The following is a 25113-nucleotide window of genomic DNA, read 5'->3' on the forward strand; positions in this document are numbered from 1 at the left end:
CTGGTAGTCTCGTCTCGACTGAAAACGAGGAGATCTTCGTCCGTCCTTCTCTCTCTCCGTAAATTGCATAAGTCTGTCCTTGTCGGATACCTACTCGCTCTCATGTTCTCCTAATACTCCCCTGGTAAACGGATCCGGAATGCAGCAGAACAGGAGGTGGCACGAGCGAGACATACTGTCCTTGTCGCACACTGTGTCTTTCCTTGTCTTACACATTAGAACTATTTGAGAAGAGAAAATGGCCACGAAAAATTGTTTATAACTAATTAACGACGATGCAGCTCCGCGTAAAATTGTTATAGAATTGTTGCTAAAGGTCCAGCGTAGTTTCCTTAACCGGAAAAGTGCACGAATTGTGACGGTAAAGTTGCAAAATAATTTATTTACTTGACACCTGTTAAAATTTTTCAGGATAGTTTAGAACAAGGGTTTGGATAATTGTTTATAACTCTTTCATCCGGAACAAAATCCTATGGAAAACTGCATGTGAAAATTGCTGATGATCGACTCTATATTTCCTGATGGCAAACATCCATGAATTATTATTAATAAACGAGTTATTAACGAATTTTCTCTTGAACTATGCAGCTGAGTGAAAAGTTGCCGTCCATCCTTCTCACTTTTACCGTAAATTGCATAAGTCTGTCCTTGTCTTACACATCAGAGCTATGTATTAGAGATCTCTAATATCTCTAATGTGTAAGACAAGGAAGAGTATACTGCGAGACAAGGACAGCAATAGGGGGCGGGGCGAATCGTGCCACCTACTCTGTTTCATGTGGCTCCTGGTAGTCTCGTCTCGACTGAAAACGAGGAGATCTTCGTCCGTCCTTCTCTCTCTCCGTAAATTGCATAAGTCTGTCCTTGTCGGATACCTACTCGCTCTCATGTTCTCCTAATATTCCCCTGGTAAACGGATCCGGAATGCAGCAGAACAGGAGGTGGCACAAGCGAGACCTACTGTCCTTGTCGCACACTGTGTCCTTCCTTGTCTTACACATAGGTAGGATAGGGCGAATTAGTTCACAAACCCGCCACGATATATCGCACCACCGTCGCGCTGCCGTCACCTCGGTCCGGCTTCTATTTATTAATTTTTTAGAAATATTCTAGTCTAGCTATTGGAACAAAGTACGTGCGATGAGGTTCAATAAACAAACAATTAACTATGCATTAGTTTTTATTGTACATTATCTACTTGGATGCAATAAATGTTTATATTATTATCCCACAATGTTATTCTGACGTCTCTCTTCTCCTTTGATTAGTCTGCGAAACACATATAATTAATTAATTTAACATAAATTATAATAAAAATTGTTACGTAAAAATATAAAGAGATTTTCTATAAGATCTCCAGTCTATCCTATAAATTGTCTCTGGTCGAATCATAGTGATTGGCGCGTATTCACGCGTATTGGCGCGTGGTAGATATACAAAACTCAATGTGAACACGTGAACACAAATCGTTTCCGAAGAATATCTTCCAACAAAAACGTGCCGGTTACAAAGGAACTCTCAGAGAACGAATTATTTAATGTATTAATATATATACTATTTGTTAATATCATGTCGAAAGTAAACACGCTGTACAATTATTTTACGTCGCCGAAAACTCCTAAAACACCGGCTAATAAATCTGTCCAAGAAGACAAATCTTCGACGCCGAAAAGAACAAAAGAACAAAGGACCAAAGGTAACACTGCGTTCACATATTGTTTAAATTAATAACAAATAATGCCACGAATGACACTTCGTGTTACGTATTAGACTGCATACAGAATTAGGTTATATAAAATTACTACAAGAAAGAAAATACTACGAAAGAAAATATAGTATTTATTCGTATCATAGTTAGGTATACAATATATTAGACTGCGAATATTTCAGCAAGTTGCCATTTAAGTAGTGAAATTACATAGATTTCCATTTTCATTGATAAATTGTTTTTGTTGATACATTAGTTGATTATTCTTGTGCACAGCTAAAACTCCTGTCAAAGGAAAGGAGAACAAGAATGTCGAGGAAAAGGATAAAAAGAGAATTTACAAAGATGATGATGATGAGGAGAAAGATAAAGAGGAGACAAGGCAATCCAAGAAACCAAGACTAATTATTCCGAATGAGGAATCTGGGGAGGATTCTGGAGATGAATTTAAACCAGGTTTCACACAAAACTTGAATAATTTCATTAATTTAACAAGCAAATTCTTCAAAATTATATATGTTATATGTTTGGTATAGATCCTACGGATGCGACAGAGTCTGATTCGTGTTCAGAAGGAGATCCTGAAAGCGAACCGGACACGCAGTCCGAAGAAGAATCACCAGTGGTACGTAATAAATACATCTAGAAGCACTTGATCTTACTTATTTAACGCAAACTATATTTCAGAAAAAAAGGAAGCGGTCTAATGCCAATCCTAAACGTTCAGCAGCTCCGAAAAAGAATGGCAAAGTGGTAAGCACGAGATTATTAATTATTTTGCTTGATCCCCTGCTCGAGAAATTAAGACGAGACTCTTGCAGGACAAAGTGGAATTGAAACCACCTCAGCCAGCTCATGCTCAAGGCAGCAATGAATCTTGGCGGCATTTGAAGTACGATTTTCTACAGCCAGACAAAATAAGAGACATTAATAAAAGGTCACCGGGAGATCCGGATTACGATCCAAAAACCGTCTACGTTCCTCTGGACTTCTTGACCCAGCAGACTCCGGTAAAACGCGCATACAATAGATTAACATACATCATAACATTCGATATAACAAACACCCGATGAAATGTTCTATTTACAGGCCATGAGACAGTGGTGGGAATTAAAGAGAGAGCACTTCGACTGTGTCCTCTTCTTCAAAGTCGGAAAATTTTATGAACTGTATCACATGGATGCTGTCACCGGAGTGAAAGAGCTGAATCTCTCGTACATGCGTGTAAGTTCTGGGTAAAATCTGATTCCCTGAGTTCGCAGGTCAACAACAACAATGAAACAAATATTTCTACGTTGCAGGGTGAATTCGCTCATTCCGGATTTCCAGAGATTGGATACGGCCGTTTCTCGGCGAGTCTCATAGAGAGAGGGTACAAAGTAGCCAGGATAGAGCAAACAGAGAATCCAGAGATGATGAGCCAACGTTGCAGCAAAAGTAAGACAACGTTGCAACACGACATTCTCGATATCGTTTAATCGATTGCATATATTTCAGTGAGCAAACCAACGAAATTCGACAAAGTTGTGAAAAGAGAAATTTGCCAAATCAGCTCGAAAGGTACTCGAGTGTATACTCCGCAGGATGTGGAGGTCTCGACGCCGAATTCGAATTACTTGATGTCTCTGGTCGAGAAATGCCCACCTGGTGGAAACACGTCTGATTATGGGGTGTGTTTCTTGGACACAACGATCGGAGATTTCTATCTCGGACAATTCAAGGATGATCGTTGCAATTCTAGGATCCTAACGCTGCTCGCTCATTATCCACCGGTTCACATTGTATACGAACGCGGTAATCTGTCCCCGAAGACGTTGCAAATTTTAAACAATACTTTGGCATCGTGTATCAGGGAACCGCTTCTGCGAGAGTCTCAGTTCTGGTCGGCTTCGACCACTTTAAAGAATCTACACGAAGGAGGATACTTCAAACAGACAACGGACTCTAGTTTTTCGTGGCCTGAAGGTTTACAACCGTATCTTAGTCCAGGGGATAGTTTAGGCTTGACTCCAGCAGATAACAAAGAGTTAGCGGTGCACGCTTTAGGAGGATGCGTATACTTGCTTAAAGACTACTTCCTGGAGCAACAGTTGCTGGCACAAGGCCGATTTAAATCGTACGTCCCGCCAGATTACTCGAACGAGTCTTCGGAGGCATCGAAGTTCGCAAACAACATGGTCTTGGACGCTATCACGATCAGTAACTTGAGGATCTTCGGGGAAGGCTCGCTGATGAAAACGCTGGATCGTTGCTGCACACCGTTCGGTAAAAGATTGTTGCGCGAATGGATCTGCAGGCCATCCTGTCGCAAAAACGTGATAATAGAACGGCAGCAAGCTATACAAGAACTAATGGATCGCAACGAAGCAGTGCAAACTGCTCGCAGTATCTTGGCCGGTCTTCCGGATCTTGAAAGGCTTTTAAGCAAGTGGGTGAAATTCTAACACGCTCGGTGAAAAAGTCTTGAGTTGTTTATTTAACGTTGCTTGTACCGTAGAATTCACGCGCACGGAAATCAAGCGAAAATGACCAATCATCCTGACGGCAGAGCAATTATGTTCGAGGGTCACACGTATTCGAAGAAACGAATCCTAGACTTCACTACCACTCTCAGCAGCTTCGAGGATGTCCTGAGAATAGTTGCTTTATTCGAAGGTACAAATTAATATGTCGTACTTAGCACTCTATGGGCTATCTTGATAATGCAAAGATGGGATTTTTCAGTAGTCAAAAGAGCCAAATTTCCTATGTTTACGTTTACAGGGCGTAATTTTCATTATTCGTCAAACGCCCCGTAAACGTAAAAATAGGAGATTTGGGGAGGATTGCGGCGTAGATTGATCTTTTATCTAGCGCTTTTGACTATTGAAAAACCCCATCCTTGACATTATCGAGAAATGCAATCCTAAAGACGAGTCTCAACATCCGAAAAAATTGGCGAACAACTTCGTTCTTTGCGTTTCAGACTTCAACAGCCCCTTAATGGCTCGTCACACCAAAATAGAACCAGACGGAGAATTTCCATCGTTGAGAGCAACTTTGGATTACTTCAAGGTAATTATAACATTTCAGCCATTAAACGAGACACTATCTATACCTTCTATCTTCGTATATCGTGTTACAGACCGCGTTCGACCACGAAGCGGCGAAAAAGGAAGGCTGCATCGTTCCAAAGAAAGGAGTGGACGACGAGTACGACTCCGTTTTAATGGAGCTCGAGGAAGTGAAGAACGATTTAGAGAAGTACCTTCAGAAGCAGAGACGGCACTTTGGCGTGAAAGTCACGTTCTACGGGACCGATAAGAAGCGTTATCAGATCGAGGTTCCTGAGTCTCAAGTGAAGAAAGTTGGCTCCGGATTCGAGCTGATGTCACAGAGGAAAGGGTTCAAACGTTATTACACCGCTGAAGCTAAAGTAACGAAACCGTTGATGGATTTTTCATGAAACACGCCAGCAGCGGTCTTAATGGTACCGAATTTCAGGAACTCGTGAGCCGACAAATTAACGCCGAGGAGCACAAACACAAGGTGTTGAAGGATCTGAACAGGAGGATATTCGCTCAGTTCAGCGAGAAATACGATATGTGGAATATGGCTGTTTACAAGCTGTCTGTCTTGGACGTTCTCATTTCTCTGGCGGAGTACGCTCTCAGCGGTGACATGTGTGTACCAGAAGTCGAGGACGGCTCGAATGGACAAGTAATTTTCATCAGACAATAGTTCGCTTGGAAAGACACAGCCTATAATACGTAGATAATATTTTAATATAATTAACCTTTCTCACAGATATTCATTGATATAAAAGAAGGAAGACACCCGTGCATAACGTCAGACAATTTCATACCGAACGACACTGTACTGGCCACTGACAATTCTGCTTCGTTCGTGATACTAACAGGACCCAACATGGGCGGTAAATCCACGCTGATGCGACAAGCAGCGCTTCTCACGATCATGACGCAAATAGTATGATTTTTCCACGGGATTATACAGACCGGGTGTTTCATAATTCATGGAAATATTTAAATTTAATTTTCTTGAAAACGAAGCCTCCGCGCAGTTTCGTTATTCTTGATTTTTGTCTCATTTCCAGCCATAGAATCGACCTCACCTAATAGTACCATGAATTATGAAACATCCGGTATAGATACGACGACTGTGGTCACGGTTCCCGGTGTAGACAAGCGATTTCCTCGGTTTCAGGGATGCTACGTTCCTGCTAGTTCCTGTCGTCTGACGATAGTAGATCGCATTTTCACGAGATTGGGCGCCAACGACGATATTCTGGCTGGTCAGAGTACTTTCCTGGTAGAGCTGAGCGAAACCGCAACCATATTGCAACACGCCACACCGTATTCGCTTGTTCTACTCGACGAACTAGGTAAGAATACCTTCGACGTATTCTATGCAACCTGTAAGTTAACCAATTGTTAATATAACGTTTCTTGTTTCTTTTAGGACGAGGCACGTCGACTTACGATGGAACTGCGATCGCCGCTGCGGTGGTGGGCGCGTTAACGAAGCTGAAATGCCGAACGCTGTTCTCCACGCACTATCATTCCCTGGTGGAGGACTACAAGAGCAACAAGGACGTTACTTTGGCTCATATGGTAATTTCTGAACCGAGATACAAATTTATTAAAACGTACACACTGTTGGACACGCCAGTCACTTAGCATTTCGATGTTCTTTGAAACCTGATGTAGAGATTCGTCTATTCATCTTTTAATATTCGCAGGCGTGCATGGTTGAGAACGAGGAGGAGGAGGAGGTGTCCCAAGAAACTGTGACGTTCCTTTACAAGCTCAGCGAGGGTGCTTGCCCCAAATCGTATGGTTTCAACGCGGCCCGGTTAGCCGGCGTGCCAGCTTCTATCACGAGTAGAGCGCACGAGATCTCGAAGAGGCTCGAATCGGAAACGAATCAGAAACACACGTTCGTGTCGCTGTGCAAAGCAACCGGGCCAGCGATAAGAGACTTGATATCCAGAAACTGCAGGATCTAGTCTTACCTAAATCATCCACGCGGCGATCTCGCCGAGCCTTACTCGTTCCTCCTTCTATTAATTTATATCTAGGCTGCGGATTTCTGCGCTAAGTCTCGTTTCAACGCGATTCATTTCATTTCGGTAGACGCTCGTGTGTTCCCCCCACGCACTTTACAAATTAAATCGTATATATACATGGTACAAACGCATACAGACCCGCAGTCTGCGAGTATTTACGCTTTCTTTGAAGTATTACGTTGTCTTTATTATTTTGTATTTATACAGCTACAGCTTGTCAAATCTAGCTGTGCGGCTGAATGTCCCCCGCAAGGGGAAATCTTTATATTTGTTTGCCCATTCCTATGTTTTGGTCAGCCGCACAGCTAGATTTGACAAGCTGTACGTTGCTGTTCTCTACGATTGTTTTATACAAGTTTGTACCTCATATTTTGGTAATAAAATTCATTGAAAAAGATCGAGCTGCGATGGGATCTTCGACGCGACACGGTTCCTACAGGGAAGAAAACACGGGGTTGTTGCTTACAAAATTTTATTAATTAATGCCAGAGTACAAAAGGGCTACTTATGACGAATACGATGCGATACAAACAATGCGATTTTACTCACACCAAACGACGAAGAACAGAACGTTTCTTGTTATCTCCGGAAAAATAAGAGGAAAATGTGACGATCAAGTCTGTTGCTCTGTGTGCATGTCCACGTGTCTGTGTGTGTGTGTATCTGTGTACGCGTGTTCGTGTCCGTGTGTTAAGTATGCATATACGAGTCTTGCCGTGAAATAAATACAATTACAGCGTTGTACAATAGTGAAACAATGGAAAAAGCGAGGCCCTGGAAAAAAGTTCGACACAACTACGAAAGAATATCATCCTCGAGAAGTTCGATTTAGGATTAACTTGCTATACTAGTTTCTTTTTTCTTCGAGAAGACCGCAGAGGTGTGTGCAGAGATAATAATCGATAAACAGATACTTAATAATCATAACTCGTTACGGTTGATAAGACGAGAGGGGGGGGGGGCGAATAAGAGTTGTATCAGCGTGTGTAACTTCCTACGTACGATTAGTAGTAAAAATTAATAATTATATCCTCCCGCGTGAATGCGAAATCACGTCTTCGATTCTCTCCTTCTCGCCTTCTTTATCGAGTGAACGAAACTAACAGGAAACACAATGAATAAAAGAAAAGGAACCGTGCTCTCTTTCTCTCTCTCACACTCTCTCGCTCCCACGTTCTCTCTTTCATTCTCTCTTTCTCACCATCCCGGTTGTGTATGGACAGGTGACGGCGTTCGAAAACGGAGGAACCAAAGAAAAACTAATACGTTCGAAAAGGCACAGAAATTAAGAAAGCACTTGACTCGGGTTCTTTTTTTTTCCTTTGTTTTCGTTTAATCGGTTACAAGGATCGTAGTTTTTTATTTATTTTTCTTTTTGTATCTTCTTTCTTCGAGTAACATATGCCTACTTCTAATGTACAATTCCGAGATGTTCGTCGAACGTTATCTAAATAATTAATATCCTGCGCGTGTGTGTGTGTTTCTGTCGAGCGCTCTCTTCCTCCACTCTGGACGTTCCTATTATAATAAGTTGTCGAGTTTCCTTTTTCCCTATCGCCGAATCGATCGTCCGCGAAATTGCCAGCCTAAAACAATCGAGAGAGAGAGAGAGAAACCTTTTTTTCTGATGTGTTTCCGTCCGTCCGTCTGTCTTTCTCTCTCCTCGCCTCGTGCATTGTCCTCTCCAGTCCCCGTTAATTATTTCTCATTAAGATAACGATCAAAGACGTGGTCTTCGAGTCTCGTCGGACCGTCGAGAGTAAGTTAATAGTATCGTACCTCTTAAAGATTTGTCAAAAAAGTAAATCGCCGCGTCTCTGGCAACGCACACGCCCAATGATGAGGGGAATGATGCTTGCTCGATCCCCATGGGAAGTAATACTCTATAATTGCGTATAGTGCGACGCATACAAGCCTCTGTATAATTAATCTTTTCAAATATTCGTTCGCGTCTGCAACGAGAACGACGGGATTGAGAATAGCCTCGAAAATAGAACCGCGATACGTTCGACCCTCGTACGCTTCTCAAACTCCATTCTTAAGATCAGAGGAACCCTCGTCGCCAGGTTAACATTCGTTTTCGTTCGAGGAATTACGTTCTACCCGTAACAATGTAAATAAATAATTCGAATTGAGATGCGAGAAGTGAAATGTGTGGTTCGAAACAGAGAAATGAGCGCAGCGAGGGTGTGCGTGGCCAGATTGGACGGCGGTGTCAAATCGAATGTAGAACTCAATTGTAAATGGCTCGTAGCCGGTGTCCGTTCCAGATTCTCTAGCTCGAAACACGTCGCGGAAAAGTCTCTTCGATAGAAGTTCGCGTCACCTATCTCTCCTCTTTCTCTGTTTGTTTCTTTGCTCTACCCTTGATCCAATCATTCGAAAGAACGAGCTCTACCGTGTAGTACAGTACCTTAAGAGTTACGCATTTACAAAAAGACTGCGGGGAAACGAAGATTCCTTTCTGGGGGAATGATCTTTTCGAACAGAACGATTATGTGAATTCCGTCTCGCGCGATCAAGACCTAGGCGATCGATCCCCGGAGGGGTTTTTCTTTTCTCTCGTTTCGTTTCTTTTTCTCGATGCTCTTCTTCCTTCATCTTACATCGCGCCGTCTGTCCGCTTGTCGGCCCTTCCAGTCCCTTCACGGTCGTTTCGTATCCTGGTCGGATCACTTGGGAATTCTTCTCGATTTTCTGAACCGACGAGGCGCCAAATCCGTACCCGACTTCTCCAATTATTCAATCATTCGTTTCATCTCCTCTTCCAATTATTTCAGCGTTAACGAGACCCTTACTACTCTTCGAAGATTTCGGTAAGCTACTGTTCATCGATCGTTAGAGTACACGTACACGCTCGCCGAATTTTCTACACCGTTCAACTTCGTCTATACTTCTTTCAATCTCTACAGGCTCTCGAAATTGCCGAGCTTTTCTTAGCAAAACTCTTACAAGACAGGATTTGGATAAACGAAGTTCTACGGTGTTTCCGTTGACTCGAAACCGAACAGATCCTGACGAAATGACTACTCGGTGGCTCCTCGGAGACTTGGTGTGCAGCCCGGAGGGGTACATTAAAATTCATAAAATTCGCTACGATTGTTATCACTAGACTGCCGATTTTGACGATGCACGCGCGACGAAGGTGACAAGATGAGTTCAAGGTCGTATTATTTTGAAATGATCGAAGGAGCAAACAGATATATCTACTCGCGCTGCACACGCCATGTTTCTTTCCCGTGGAGCAGTCTAATTATTACCATTTTATTAATTTTAATATATCCGCGGAGACTGTGTGTTCACAATTTTCGTCATTGTTTCAGGATCTGTTTAGTGAAACCTTGAGAAGGTCTTGTTTCCCTCGGGAAGGGTTCAAAGGGGTCAGTAGATCGTGAGATTTGATTGGATACCGAGAGGAGATCCTCGAGAGAAATCGTGCGTGTCCTCGAGGGTTCAAAGGGTGAGATTTGATTTTTCAATGCTAGATATATCCTGGAGGAATCGACGCTCTGGGTTGATCGTTCGATCAGGGTGAAGGCCGATGTCCCGCGAAGGGACATTGGAAGGGTGGACGGGGCGAGAAAGACGGACGATTGCAGCCGCGATCTCAGCTATGGGTGTCCCGGGTCGCAGCGGTTTTACCAGAGGCCGGATGAGAATCCACCGGGTGGGACGCGTGTGCGACCACCTGCTGCTGCCTTCGCCGCCGGCGACGAGTCGGTCGATTTATCGCCGATGCTCGAGCTTGAGCTGGACGTCCCGTTTTGCACAGCCGCTGGCCCGTTGTTCTGCGACTCCGCGTACCCAGTCCCAGTCACCGGATTACCATCTGCGAAAAATCACGGTCATTCTTCAGTACCTTGCCAACTATTCCTGCAGCTATCGCCGCAATCGTCTTCCTCCTGACACCTCATCTAGAGGCTCCAGAACTTGGACACCTCGTGTAGAAGCTCCAAAACTTGGACACCTCATGTAGAGGCTCCAAAACTTGGTTTTGTTTTTAATAAAATTTTCATACAAGATTAATTTTCCACAATTTTTATCCTCAAAAAAGCTTCCACCTCATGTAGAGGCTCCAAAGTTGGACACCTCATGTAGAGGCTCCAAAGTTGGACACCTCATGTAGAGGCTCCACAACTTGGATTCATTTCTAATATAATTTTCATACAAGATTAATTTTCCACAATTTTTTATCCTCAAAAAAGCTTCCACCTCATGTAGAGGCTCCAAAACTTGGATTTATTTCTAATATAATTTTCATACAAGATTAATTTTCCACAATTTTTATCCTCGAAAAAGCTTCCACCTCATGTAGAGGCTCCACAACTTGAATTCATTTCTACTATAATTTTCATACAAGATTAATTTTTCACATTTTTTTATCCTCAATAAAGCTTCCACCTCATGTAGAGGCTCCAAAGTTGGACACCTTTCTGCTGAGGCTTCGAGGACTTGGACACTCTAATGCTAGCTCCACACTATGCCAACGTTTACCTTTACGGAAGATTGTGAAAAAGAAATTTTCGCCTTACGCGTTTTTTGCCTTATTTGACTAGCTAACACTTCAGCACAATTAGTGAACTTTGAGCGCGGATATCTCTGAAACTACACGAGATAGCAAAAAAGTGAATCGAAACAATCTTGTGGCACATTTTGTCAGCTTTAATTTTGCATAGAATGGTCTTATCGCTAGGACGCATTGTTTCCGAGATATCCGCGCTCAAAGTTCACTAAGTGTGCTGAAGAGTTAGCTAGTCAAATAAAGCTCTTCTTTTTCACAATTAGTGAACTTTGAGCGCGGATATCTTGGAAATTATGCGAGAAAGCAAAAAAGTGAATCGAAACAATCTTGTGGCACATTTTGTCAGCTTTAATTTTGCATAGAATGGTCTTATCGCTAGGACGCATTGTTTCCGAGATATCCACGCTCAAAGTTAACTAATTGTGCTGAAGAGTTAGCTAGTCAAATAAGGCTCTTCTTTTTCACAATTAGTGAACTTTGAGCGCGGATATCTCTGAAACTACACGAGATAGCAAAAAAGTGAATCGAAACAATCTTGTGGCACATTTTATCAGCTTTAATTTTGCATAGAATGGTCTTATCGCTAGGACGCATTGTTTCCGAGATATAAGCGGAAAACCGAAAAAGGGGACCTTCAGTTACCTCGTAACTAGTCCAAACAAAGGCCCAAAGTTAAACATTGTGTTCCTTCCGTTTCCCTCTACAACTTTTCGTTGACTGGACCAATAGAAGAAAAATATTGATACGTATCCGTGGATCGTAGCCGAGCAGATTGATATTTCCCAGTGTCGGCATGCAATAATTCTGAAGCCGCGGTAAAAACGCAGAAAACGCGGCGAACAAGTTCCACGGAAAAAATGTGAAATCCGTGCGCGATCGCCGAGTCACGTTCTCCGTTCCCTGCACGGCGAGCTGATAGAGAGCTCGCTGTCTAACACTGTCGTAGAGATAACGAGATTTCACGTGGCGTTCCGCGAACCCTCGATTTTTCGATCTACATATCCACAGGTTTTTTCTCGCGATCTTTTCCGCTGGTTCTTTACCGTTGTTGTTCCTATTTGTGTGTGCTTTTTTTTCCTCTCTCGTTCTCTGTTCCGTTCGCGAACAGATATCGAGGGGGTTGGAGGTGTGGAGGAGGAGGAGGCCGAGGGGAAAGGTAATTTACTCGACAGGCAATTAAGCGTAAAATGGAAGGAGCAACCAGTCGGGTTCGATGCACTGATCAAAAGATACACGGGAGCTACTCGAGAGGAACTTAGGCTACGCAAGACAAGAAATGCGTGTTTTCTATCGTGTAGAAAATACGAACTTACCGTGTTCTCTATTATCGTACTATATTCGTTGACCTATGTGAAAACTCGCCGTACGGAGAGTTGCTCGAGTCCTTGGACGCGTTCCGGGATTCGAGCAAGTCTCCAGCGGATCGATGATCGGCGGCGGCAGCTCGGAGGAGATCAAGGAATTCGCATTTGATCGAGGGAGGAGCGGGGGAGTGTTCCGATCAAATAAACCGGGCCTGGCCAACACGCGGCTCGCCGGGCGGTTTCATATTTCTATCGAAAATTTTGTTTCTCGTTGTGTGTATACAAAAAATATTTAAAAAAATGAAAATTTGCGTTTGCAATTGTATTAAAACTTTTTAAAAGCATGATTACCTAAAGCGCGGCCCGCTGTAACGTTGCGCGTCAACAAAGTGGCCCGCGAAACCATTCGGGTTGGCCAGGCCTGGACTAAACCAATCGCCGCGCGCTGGTTCATTAAATTTCGACTTGAGAAATCGTCACGGTAAATCAAACGTCCCGAATCAATGCAAACTTGTCAAGATATCGCTGAAGAATTGTCTTCGGTCGGTTCCTCAACAGTTACCAGAGGAGCCAGTGGAGGGAGGATTATTAGAGGGTAGTTCCAATTCCGGGGAACTGTGCGTAAATGCATTAACCCTTTGCACTCGGTCGTCCCCTCCAAGGCACCACTAAAAATAGCTGTACCATTATTCAAAATATTGTTTACATTATTATTGTTCATATTGAGAGAACCCCTTTCGCTGGAACCTGCAAATGACACGAGAAAGAAAATATTTTTCCCGAGCTGTATTAATTTTTGAATGAACATGACCCCAGAATCCTATGGGGAGGAAATGCGTCTACAATTGGTAATTTTTTGGTCGAAAAAGAGCATTCTGAAATAATCAAAAAATGACCAACAAAAGGTGGTTCATATTTGGGCATTTTACCCTATATCTAATCAATTACTAAACGTTCAGGTATTGTATGAGGCATTATACCACAATTTCATTACCATAAAATTTCAACAATCATAGAAGAAATGTTTAATTTTTTAATTAGAATAGCACCGAGTGCAAAGGGTTAGCACTAAACGTACAGAGCTATAAAAATGACAGAATCTATTATTTATTTAGTCTAATAAATTAATTTACTCTAATAAATTATGAATTTATAATTTATTATAATATAATTTACCCTAATAAATAATGAAATAAATGGAAATATAAAAAATCCAAATCCTGAAGTGCTAAACCTCCCTCCACTAGAAACAATAAAAAAAAAAAAGAAAACTTGTCGAGATAATCGGATGTTGTACTCGAGGATCGTGCGATGGGGGTTGCAAAATCAAATCTCTGTAGAATTACAAATTGAAAAAACCAATCAATTTCACACTCCATACGGAAAGAAGATAGAGAATAATAGGAAAGAGACTACGAGAATGAAGATCGATGAGTTGAGGGAAGGTGGTGTGGGGGGGAGAGGAGCGATGATAAAGATAAAAGGGTGGGGTGTGGGGTGTAATAATGGGATCACGATGGCTTGGTGGCTGAAAGAAGATCATTGGTCGGTTCGGTCCGATAAAATGAGCAAAACTGGTGGCAGACGTTACCTCGACACCTTCGTGCGCTGCGCCTGATCGGCGTCACGTCAACTCCGTCGCCGGTGACCGGGTTGCGCGTTATGCAAGTCGATCCACCTGCCAGGTGTGTTTTCGAGCGAGTAGGAAGGCACAGAGGACGGCAGATCACGGGCCGGTGCACGCGAAAGCGACACGCACCAGAATTCACCACCACCACCACCACCACCATATCACCATCATCACCATCATCAACATCATCATCATCATCAACCAACCCCATGCACCGTCAGACGCCGTGGCAAACAAAAACACCCGCAACCGTCACCCAATCGTGAGAATCGTGTTAGTGCACGCGACCATTGCGAACGAACCGTCCGAGACACCGGAAAATCTGTCTTTCATTTTATTTCATTCATTAATCCGTTTGCAATTAATTGCGCAAACTGGTCTGTCTCTGTTGCTCACGTTTGCTGAGAAATTGAATTTTTAAGGGAAAGCTTCGAACTCTTTTGCTTGCGGAAATTGCTGCGAGATGATACGCACTGTATGCTTGTGTTTTTTTTCCGAAAACTTTATAATTTAAATAATGTAATGGTGTCTGTGATATTTTTTAGAAATTACCTCCATTTCAGGGCTACTTTGACCCTCTAGGTATACAAATTACTCGAATACAGTGCAAGCTTCGAAGAAGAACAGACTCGAACGTCTTTCGATTGGCAAGAGAATCTTTCGCGAGTCGTTCGAACCCATCGCTGAGCTAGTGATGGGTTTGTGCGACGGGGCCTAGTATCGAGGCAAGACGAATGTTAAATCCCTCGATCTTTAAAATGGTATGCTATTTATTTTGTCATGTGATATGGAAGCGTGTGCCAAAACGAATTCATTAATCACTGATCTAAGGTCATATGCAAGGTCGCAAATAGTATAAATATTTAATAATTTCATTTCCGATGTCTCGGGCCTTGTTCGTCCATGCGAAATCAAAACGATTACGGGAGGGGCGGAAAACGAAATGTTACGCTACGCTAGAAGTGTGTGAAACGGGGCAAGCAGAAGCAAAACAAACGTAACAGCAAAATGAAACCAACGATAAAACCCAACGATATTGTCGAAACAGAAAGAACGGAAACAAACGAGATACGTCACGCGTCAAACACAGGCATGGATATATCTGTTCAACTGCTGGATGAAATCATAGAAACAATTCAAGGTTCGTGGACGCTTGTTAATCACCGTTGTCGAACTGCACAACAGAAAATCACTAAACCAATCGATTAACCCTCGGACAACTTTATCAATTTTTTCAAACCCATTTTTAAAGGCCTTCTTGTAGACAGGTCGATCTTATTATTGTTCTTAATACAGTAGCTATACATATATTTAATTAATTCGCCAGAAACTGAGTAATCGAATGACACTTTTGATACCCTGAGTGGAAATAGACCCATCGCTATCAGAGGGTTCATACGTTTTGAAACTTAAAAGACGATACGGACAATTTCTTGTGCTTCGAGAGGGCTGAAACGTTATAGTAATCTCGCGAGCTAGAGCAGGGGTGGCCAACTTCTGTATACAGGGCGTTAATTTTAATCCGGTCGATCGTAATCGACTTGTTGGCCATTCCTGAGCTAGTCAACCCAGGGGGCGAGAATGTTACGGCAAACGTGGAATAATTTACAGCGGAACTGTCGCGAATAATAGGGCAACATCGATCGACCGAAAACCCTCGCGGTCGCGCTTATGAGATTGCCCGCGAGCCACGATAAATTTAATACTCTCCGCAAACCCCAAGCCTACAGCGAGCAAATAATTAACAAAAGGAACGAGCACAGGTTTAGGATCGCTAAATAATGCTAGCCAAAAGTTGTCGGGTTGATGAGAGGCTGTCGATCGGAAACAGGCAGGCTTCGAATCGTTGATCAACATATGAATCTGTTTAATTCTGGATAATTAAAACATCGTGCTTGGAAATCAGGCCGAATAAACACAGTCGGATGTAATTAAAACTCTTTCTCCAAATAGTAAAAGAAACGCTTTAATGACATCACCAGATTCTAATATTGTGGTCATCTTTGTCTGAAAGTAATACAGTAAAGCCTTGATCTAAGAAAACGAGATCTTCAGGATCTAAGAAAACTGCGGGGCTCCAACACGAGGTCGGATATATCGGTGTGCTTTATAACTAATCCAATTACGAAACTTCTTAATTTTCCATTATTTTTTTCATGAAACATTCGCCAACTTATTTGTGACAATTTTCTGATCAAAACGACACTACGCACGATATAACTTGAATCGTATTTAGAGACACTAGTCCCAATCTGGCGACTCTGAGTAGAACTGCAGGATCTAAGAAACAGCACGGACCCGAGGGTTTTTCTTAGATCAAGGCTTCGCTGTAGCAGGATCTATAGCAGATTGTGGACTTGATGCAAGATAAAAATCTTCAAGCTCATGACCTCGACGTTAATGCGATCGTTATAAATAAACAACCTTGCGAAAAAAAATTGTGCTCGAAGCGACTAGGAGCGTTTCAAATGTAGGGGATCGCGAAGATTTGCCCGTGTCCGATCAACCGGCAGAATCGCGATCGTTTTCGGCAAACAATCGGCCGGATAATCGGCGATTCGCGGTTTTCCCGAGCGGGTAATAATGTGTCGGGTATGTGTGTCGTGTAATCTACTAGATCGTGTCTCATTGTACACTTACGAAATCGTTTGATTCTCCTGAAAGCTGCTTGCGAACAGTTCAAGAGGACAGACTTCGGTGAAAGCCATATTTTAGCGGTTAGTTCGTTCAACAAAATAAAACTGGGGTATATATTCGTTCGTGTCTCGCTAGCTCACGCGAGAGACACATGAGAGAAAAAGAGAGAGAGAGAAAAAGAGAGAGAGAGAGAGATAGGGAGATGGGGTGTGTGTGTCTCGTTCGAGAGTGCACGATTCTCTGTGCAAGCGATAGAATGCTGCGCAAACAAAGCAAGCGTAACAAATTGGCTCGGCGTAGGTGACCTACGATTAAACCGGACCGAGCCTCTTCGGCATCGATAATCGATGAGGAAGAAGTATGTAACGTTAACGTGAATCCCGGGATAAAGGAGCCTGCGACACACAGAGACACGGGGTATTTTTTTTCTCTAGGTATAATTACTCGAATACAGTGCGAGGTCACGTTGTATCAATCCTGGAACAGGCTTCGAGGAAGAAAAGACACGAACGTCTTTCGATTGGCAAGAGAATCTTTCGCGAGACGTTCAAACCCATCGCTGAGCTAGTGATGGGTTTGTGCGACGGGGCCTAGTATCGAGGCAAGGCGAATGTTCTGAGATACATGTCCGTTATCAAAGGCTGACAGACTAAATCCGATTTCGACTGACCCAGCTAGAGGGCAGCGGATCGGGAGGAGAAAGATTTTACGAAAGCGATTTAGAAGATTAGAAAAGATTTGTCGGGAACGGTGTGTGCCGTGGACAACTCGTTAAAGCCGCGTGTTCCCTCGCGCTCGCACCGTACACCAAGTTCACCTGGACCAGGATAGCGCTAGCTATCCGGGCTTCGGAGATAGAAAGTAGCAATTACTTGCATCAGCGGTCCCATGCCAACAGCTTCAAGTCACTGGCCTCGAAGACAGTCTATTCCAAACAATCTTCATTTGTACACGTCACCACCGCTCAATTTCAGGCTCGGAGATATTCCGTACGATAAGCTACCTGACTACTGCTTTTAAATTAACACATTACCGACCGGTGATTATCGCATAATTTTGAAAAATCTATGGTACATGGCTAAACACTTTTTTAATGGAACCTGAAATGGTAACGGTAATTTTCATTGCGAACTAACAAGTCACCCTCGATAACGTGTAAAAGACAATTTCTATGCTTTCTTTTGGTACAGCACAATTATTGAAAATCCTATTAATAGGCTTCCGGTAGGTAAAGTGTTAACTACTGATTTTAATTTAAACATTCCATTTAGTCCAGGCCAATTTAGTAAATCTAGGTACTGTGAGTAGCTGACTTAGCTCTAGCAAGTTAAGATCCAGCAGTGTTGACGCGCGCAGGCGAAGGATGCTTGGAATAGCGACCCTGACAGCACATTTGAACCTGTTCGAAGAGGACCCACTGACGTAAGAATAATCACCGGAGAGAGACAATGGAGAGAAAGATGAAAAAAAAGAAGAAGAAGAAGTAACCGCGTGGTAGGAGCAGGTGTGAGAGAGTTAATAGGCGTGAGAGAGATCGACCTTACCTGTGATATCGTTGGTCAGGTTGTTGCCATTGCTGGCAGCGTATCCGTTGAGGACGCCCGCGATCGAGTCCGAGCTGGCGGTGCTCTTCGCGGGCGAAGTCGCGACACCCGACGACGCCGACGAGGACGACGAATCCCCGCTGAGGGAGATATTGCTGCGCATGTGATTTTTCGCGTTTGGGGTGGTGGATGGGGCATCGGGAGGGCCAAACAGGCGTTTGTATGAATCATTACCGGGCTTGTTGCGCGGCGTATCGCTGTTGCTGTTCTTGTTGGTGTTGTTCGGACCTTCGCCGAACAACGCGCTGCCGAGCTGCGACTGGTTGTGGTTCTTCACGCGCCGGGGGCTTGTCTCTTCCGGTGCGGCACCGAATATGTCGCTGCTCCCGCCGCCAGGGGGTTTCAACACCCTGAAACAGAAAACCAATCCTTCCGTTAGATCCACCGATGCTTCTTCGTCTACAACGGCGTGCTTAAAAATTCATAGTTGAACGATAGGAGAGCACTTTTTGTTAGCTACTTTGCTGGGAGGGTTTGCATAATTGGGTAAGTGGCTACAGTAAATCCTCTATAGACGCGACAGCCTCGGGGGGATTTGGTCGCATCTATCGTACAGTAAAGAGAGACCACGCGCGGGCCTTTGAACAGTGCCGGCGACGGCAACTGTTCGCCTTTCTTGCTTTTCTACACGCTATCCTAAACCACTAAGTACAGTTGAAATTCTATCGTGTTTGGTATCATTTTGCATTAGAAAAATGCCACGAATATGTTGGTGAAAGTTCCATAAAAAGATAATGGAAATTAAGAAGATTAAATATTGGTGTTACATTGTGATGACGCACGGGCACGCGGGCGTTCGAACCGTGCCGGCGACTGCGACTCTCCACGTCAAGTTAGTAGCGGTTCACACCGATATACCGAGCCGAGATCAGCGATTACAGTTGGGGGGGATATTCTTGATCGCATCTATCGTATAGAAATTGTTGCGTCTATAGAGGATTTACTGTATTGGTGAATCCGAAGACTTGTTTCCCCGGGGGGTGTACATAAATACATTTTTTCCGCACGTCTTTAAACAAAAAAAAAAACCAGAAGTTTTAAATTTCGGACACGAGGATTGTGCGAGTTCAGGTGAAGGGGGTTCGGATAGTCGAGGGACCGAAGAGGAAGCGATTGAGAGCCCCTGGAGCGGTCCCCCAACCGCGGCGGAAGGACTCGATCCAATTTGCTCGATAAATCTGCGCTGATTTCGACGTAACGAGGAGGCTCTCTCTCTCCCCCCACGTCCTATCCTTCTCCCTCTATCTCGTTCTCTGTCCGTTTGGACTCGACACGCGGCACGCGGCACGCGCTTTGTCGCGTGCCGGGAGACAAAAGGGGGGGAGAGAGAGAGAGCCGGTGCACGGGGAACGAGTCGCCGGCAATTAAAACAGAGGAGACCGGGGTTCCTCCTTCTAACTCTTCCACTGAAAAGTCCCTGCCAACGGGGAGAGGACAAGGTAGCAGAGACGCCGCCCCGTGGTTTTTAAAAGCGGCTTCGTTAGCAGCGGCGCAATTAGGGCTGACGCGTCGCCGATGATTTTCGGGGTATGGCTCCTCTCTCTTCCTAGGATTTGGCAAGGTGACTCATGGACTTAACTGGGGGCAACGGGAATGACTCGTGACGAGACAATGACGGGATAGAGAACGGGAGACAGAGCAAGGGGTGGCTTTCAACATTTGTCACGTCCTCTTTCTCTCGCATATTCTTTTGTTACCGATGATGTCTTAAGTACGTGTCCATCTGAGAGACAATCCCTTTTTTCCTAACATTTATTCAAGTAGCACATGTATATATTTAATTTCGCATTCAATTATTATATATCGTATAATAGCTGCGTCCAATCGAAATAAAACAATGAAATCAAGCTGGAAGTGTTCTTTAATTGCCATTTTGTTGAAGATACTGTAAGGAGCATAACTGATTCCACACACTTTAAATCAGAACAACTTTTTTTATGAGTGGTCCAAACGACTTCAATTTCAGTGTAAGGTTAGAATGATTAGTTTAGCAAACGATGTGTAAAGAATATGTTGAAAAAATGCATTTGGTCGGAATTGTGAAGAACATTGGTAAAAATTGATTTTTACAATTTTTGTAGCTGGGTCAATAACGAAAATTCAGAAGACGTGCCTGGTCAACTGGTGTGAATTATATACGCTCTGAAAATTTCATTGAAATTAGTTAATCGGTTCACGAGTTATAAACGATCAAAAGTGGTAAATCTTGAAAATCTGGCAAAACTGCAATTTTTACCACTTTCGATCGTTGATAACTCGCGAACCAATTAACCAATTTCAATGAAATTTTCGGAGCGCATATAATTTATACCAGTTGACAGAACACACTTTTTAAATTTTCGTTATTGGCCCAACTGAGAAAGTTGTAAAAATCAATTTTTAGTATTGTTTTTCACAATTCCGACCAAATGCATTTTTTTTTCAACATATTTATTCGACGTCATTTACTAAACTAATTTTTCTAGCCTTACATAGAAATTGAAGTCATTTGGTCCATTCATATAAAAGTTATTCTGATTTAAAGTGTGCGGAATCATTTCCATTTGCGAGTTTCAACTTACTGTTCGTTCTCAGAGAGTTTTTCGAGACTCTTGAGAGTAACCAGCGATATAGTCTTACTCTCACATGGACACGTACCTTAAGTCCATCTAGAAAAAGGACATCGCTTATCAAGCATTCCTCGGCTTTTCCCATCGGTACGGATCCGAGCCCGCGTTCGACCGTTCGACGGCAGCGCGACGCACGGGAGTCCCGTGCTCGCGGAAACAGATTACCCAATTACGATTAATTAACATTCTCCTTGTGCGTGCGCTTGCATCCGAGGCGAGCCAGGAGTCGTTGGCTCGCGATCGATCCGGTAATCGTTCCACTCTAATTAACGACGCAACACCGCGCACGCGGTCCCTGATCTCCCGGGGGAGGAGAGACTCGAAGAAGGGGGTTGGATGGTTCTAGGTGTATCATAGCGCGGCATTTCATCGGTCGGCCGATAAATCAACGCTTCCTCGTTACGGTGTCTCGGATAATTGAACGTCCGACGCGGTTTGATGGAAACGCGGCCGTAGAACGTCGAGGAGGAAGCGCCGACGAGCAGAGACGGGGAGAGATGCGTGCTCCCGATCCATGCTCCGTTTAACATTCGAAAAAAGAACGGCCTCGCCTCGCCTCGTCGCAGGAATTCGTTCATTAACCGAGGATAACGAGTCTAATTGCGAGCTTCGACGCAAGCTCCGAGAAGCCCCGTTCCCTCGGAACAAAGAGCTTCCGATGAAAAATGGACGTGGTGGTCCGAATGAGGAAATTCTGTTCTAGGCTTCTCACGTGTTTTACACGATTATGGGATATAAGTTATGTAAATAGTATCGCAAATACAGTATTCCATCGATAAAAGTCCCCAAAGATGAAATATTTGGTGGCCAGGATTAATGCCCAACCCATCAGATATTTTGATATCTGGCATTTCTTCCACTATCCTCGTTTAGAACGAGGTTTATTTGGAACATCCAGTTATACCTGGAAAATACTCCGAACTTAATGAAATTTTTACACTTCATTTAGGGGTACTCTGGGGTGTCGAATCTCAGTTTTCGACCTCGAGGACCCCGTGCTAACTTGGGGAGGGGGAAAAAAATCACGATTTTTATTACCTTGTTTTGGTTTTTCGCCTATTACTCAAAAACTGTGGGTCCTATGCACTTTTGTCTTCCATTTTGGGAAAGAGCATTAAATTTCCTACAAATTTCACCGGTCAATCTTTCTTTTCGACCAAATAGGCACCGAGAGACAGGCGTTCAAAATTAGGAAATTTTAAGTGGCAACTGACGAATATAGGGAAAGACGGAGCAAATTACACTGTCCAGCAACAAAAATGTTTCCATATAACTGTTGGGTGTATCTTATACAGTTTTTAGCGCTGATTTCGAATCTGGTCTTAATTTTTCTCCTACACGCACAGTTTTTGAGAAATTTGAGTTTGAAAAAAAAAACACGTTTTTCGACTTTGAACAGATATTATGATGTTATTACAAAAGATGTTGTATTATTCTTTACAGCTAAAGATTCTCTAGACTTTCCCGAATCCAGTGATGTGCAATAGTAATACATTATGATTGTTTAAACATGTTGAAACAATCATTAAAGACGGAGAGGCACATCACTTTTGTGCACATTTTTGAGGATATTTTTCAATTTAAAAAAAAATAAGAGTCTACATATAGTATGTAGATTATATGTAGATATGTTGAAAAACTAAATTTGTGAGGCAAAAACCTGCAATTTCCTGCTAAATGTCACAATGTGTGGCTCAAAATGACATTTTGAGAAACATTTCCTAATTTTGAACGCCTGTTTCTCGGTACCTATTGGATCAAAAGATACGTTTGACTAGTGAAATTTCAAGGAAATTTAATGCTCTTTCCAAAAATGAAAAAAAAAAACGTTTGTAGGACCCACAGTTTTTGAGTCGTAGGCGAAATACCAAAAACAGGTAACAAAAATCGTGGTTCTTTCCCCCTACCCAAGTTAGCACAGGGTCCTCGAGGTCGCAAACTCAGATTCGACACCCCAGAGTACCCCTAAATGACGTGTCAAAATTTCATTAAGTTCGGGATATTTTCCAGGTAAAAGTACCTGGCGACTGGACTATCATGTTTGAACTGTGATCGATACATTCAGTTTACAATGTTCCATGATAATAATCCAACAGGACGTGTCGTAATAGACTTTCCAGGAGTTTTTCCGGAGATCCTGAAGGCGCGTCCTCGCCGGACAGTAAACCAGAGGATGGTTCGCTGGCGATGAACGATGGTCCAGCACGGAGAAACAAATGCACGCGAGAGGAGCAACGACAATCGGTCGTAGGACGTAGTCCTGGAGGGGACAGGATATGGGTGTGTCTGCAAATATGCTGGATGACGTACGCCGACACCTCTGTGCGTTCTTTGGCAGCGGCGCCGACACGTCTTAACGAGATCGTCAACCTGTTTTACGAGGGGCGCGTCTTCGATTGCTTCGACCCTTGGTCTTTGAACCTGCCAGTGAGAACCTAGCGAACTTTTATATACAAATAGAACTTCGAAGTGATGAGATTTTTCAAAATGTAGCCTAGCTTAATTCTCGCGAGAACTCGAAGAACGAGCCAACAGTTCCGCCCCATTTCAAGCTACCTTGACCCTCTAGGTATACAGGTTACTCGAATACAGTGCGAGGTCACGGTGTATCAATCCTGGAACAAGCTTCGAAGAAGAACAGACTCGAACGTCTTCCGATTGGCAAGAGAATCTTTCGCGAGACGTTCAAACCCATCGCTGAACTAGTGATGGGTTTGTTGCGACGGGGCCTAGTATCGAGGCACAAGACGAATGTTAAATCCCTCAATCTTTAAAATGGAATGCTATTTATTTTGTCATGTAATATGTAAGCCTGTGGCAAAACGAATTCATTAATCACTGATCTAAGGTCGCAAGGTCGCAAGGTCGCAAATAGCAGAAGCATTTCACGATTTCTTTTCCGATGTCTCGGGCCTTGTTCGACAACGAACAAGTTCCAACGAACAGTTCGAAAACGAAATGTTACGCTACGCTAGAAGTGTGTGAAACGGGGCAAGCAGGAGCGAACGTAACAGCAAAAGGAAAGCAACGATAACAACATTGTCGAAACAGAAAGAACGGAAATTAGTTTTTCTCTATGTAATCACTAGACTGCGGATTTTATGCATTTGTAACAAAATTTAGTAGGTGCAATTTAAATCGGTGAAAACATTAGATGAATTTAAAAATGCTTTTACATTATTTATTAAGCCATTCAACGTATCTAGCGGAAAATAAATTTCTATTTCATTCTAGTATGTTGCAATTCAGGTAGAAAATTTTTAATTTGCTTCAAGATCCGCAGTCTGATATTGACTTTTCCCGATTTACCTCGACGGCCCTGTACATGTAGATAGAACATCGAATGGAAGAGATTTCTGAAAGTAGTAGACTGGTTTGAATTTCGCGAGAACTCGAAGATCGAGCGAACAGTTCCGGCCGGCTTCTTCGAGGAAATAGTCTGCCGATGTTTATCTGATCGAATCGATTTCTCCGCCGTCAAATATTTAGCCGAACGTGAAATCGAGGAAGTATTAGCCCGGCAGTGGCGCGGTAATTAAAGCCGACCGGAACAATGACCATTGTCCGAAACGCGATAAAAGATTGGCCGGTGGTGTATCGGGCACAATGCCGCTCCTTGTTATCGACGTATCCTCCTTTCTGGACCTCACACGGAGCTCCGCCAGCAGCTAGGACTCGAGTACTCGAGCGTGACTACTTATTGCCTGGCTCTGCGCGGGCCTCCCGGGGAAAACGATTCGTTCGCGCGAATCCGGAGGATACGAGGATCGTGCGCAATTGTAATCTCTACCATTCCAACAATTTTCCCGGAAAACTCTTCTTAAACCACTGCCTTTACACCGAACAGCACCAATCGTTTTTTAGCTTCTCTGAAGCTGATCAATAGACCGCGGATTTTATGCATGTATGTCAAAAATGGGTACGTGCGATTTAAAACAGTGGACGTGTTAAAAATATTTAAGGGCACTATTGTATTTAAAAGAAGAATACAATTTTTAATTGGTTCGTGTGTCCTGCAATCAATTTTTTAATTT

At 43.3% G+C, this 25113-nt stretch overlaps 2 protein-coding genes across 7 annotated transcripts in view; one reads left to right on the forward strand and one right to left on the reverse strand.

Moving 5' to 3' along the window:
• Positions 1-1260: 1260 nt before the first annotated feature.
• Msh6 (DNA mismatch repair protein Msh6) lies at positions 1261-6901 on the forward strand. The gene is made up of 16 exons (XM_076440344.1): positions 1261-1696; positions 1985-2164; positions 2245-2333; positions 2396-2461; positions 2530-2718; positions 2798-2932; positions 3010-3145; positions 3206-4136; positions 4206-4363; positions 4674-4762; positions 4833-5123; positions 5192-5407; positions 5495-5674; positions 5912-6089; positions 6167-6318; positions 6447-6901. The coding sequence occupies exons 1-16, from the start codon at positions 1570-1572 to the stop codon at positions 6711-6713; spliced, it is 3384 nt and encodes a 1127-aa protein (XP_076296459.1). The 5' UTR covers positions 1261-1569; the 3' UTR covers positions 6714-6901.
• A 327-nt stretch (positions 6902-7228) lies between these two features.
• Jupiter (microtubule-associated protein Jupiter) overlaps positions 7229-25113 on the reverse strand; it is a 92556-nt gene continuing 74671 nt past the window's right edge. For 3 of the 6 annotated variants that reach the window (XM_076440419.1, XM_076440421.1, XM_076440418.1), the window contains exons 2-5: positions 18411-18820; positions 16870-16893; positions 14191-14277; positions 7229-10602 (exon numbers count right to left, since the gene is read on the reverse strand). In XM_076440419.1, the coding sequence (XP_076296534.1) occupies positions 10412-10602; positions 14191-14277; positions 16870-16893; positions 18411-18820 (712 nt within the window). In that variant the 3' untranslated portion in view covers positions 7229-10411. The remainder of the gene's footprint in view (positions 10603-14190; positions 14278-16869; positions 16894-18410; positions 18821-25113) is intronic. The other 3 variants (XM_076440422.1, XM_076440423.1, XM_076440424.1) reach the window with 3 other exon arrangements.

This window comes from Lasioglossum baleicum, chromosome 16 (genome assembly GCF_051020765.1).
Source record: "Lasioglossum baleicum chromosome 16, iyLasBale1, whole genome shotgun sequence".
Taxonomy (NCBI): Eukaryota; Metazoa; Arthropoda; class Insecta; order Hymenoptera; family Halictidae; genus Lasioglossum; species Lasioglossum baleicum.

Coding starts and splice junctions, on each gene's coding strand:
- Msh6 (XM_076440344.1), top strand. CDS start 1,570: ATGTCGAAAGTAAACACGCTGTACAATTATTTTACGTCGCCGAAAACT. Junction 2,334..2,395: donor CCGAAGAAGAATCACCAGTG/GTACGTAATAAA, acceptor ACTATATTTCAG/AAAAAAAGGAAGCGGTCTAA. Junction 5,124..5,191: donor ATTACACCGCTGAAGCTAAA/GTAACGAAACCG, acceptor ACCGAATTTCAG/GAACTCGTGAGCCGACAAAT.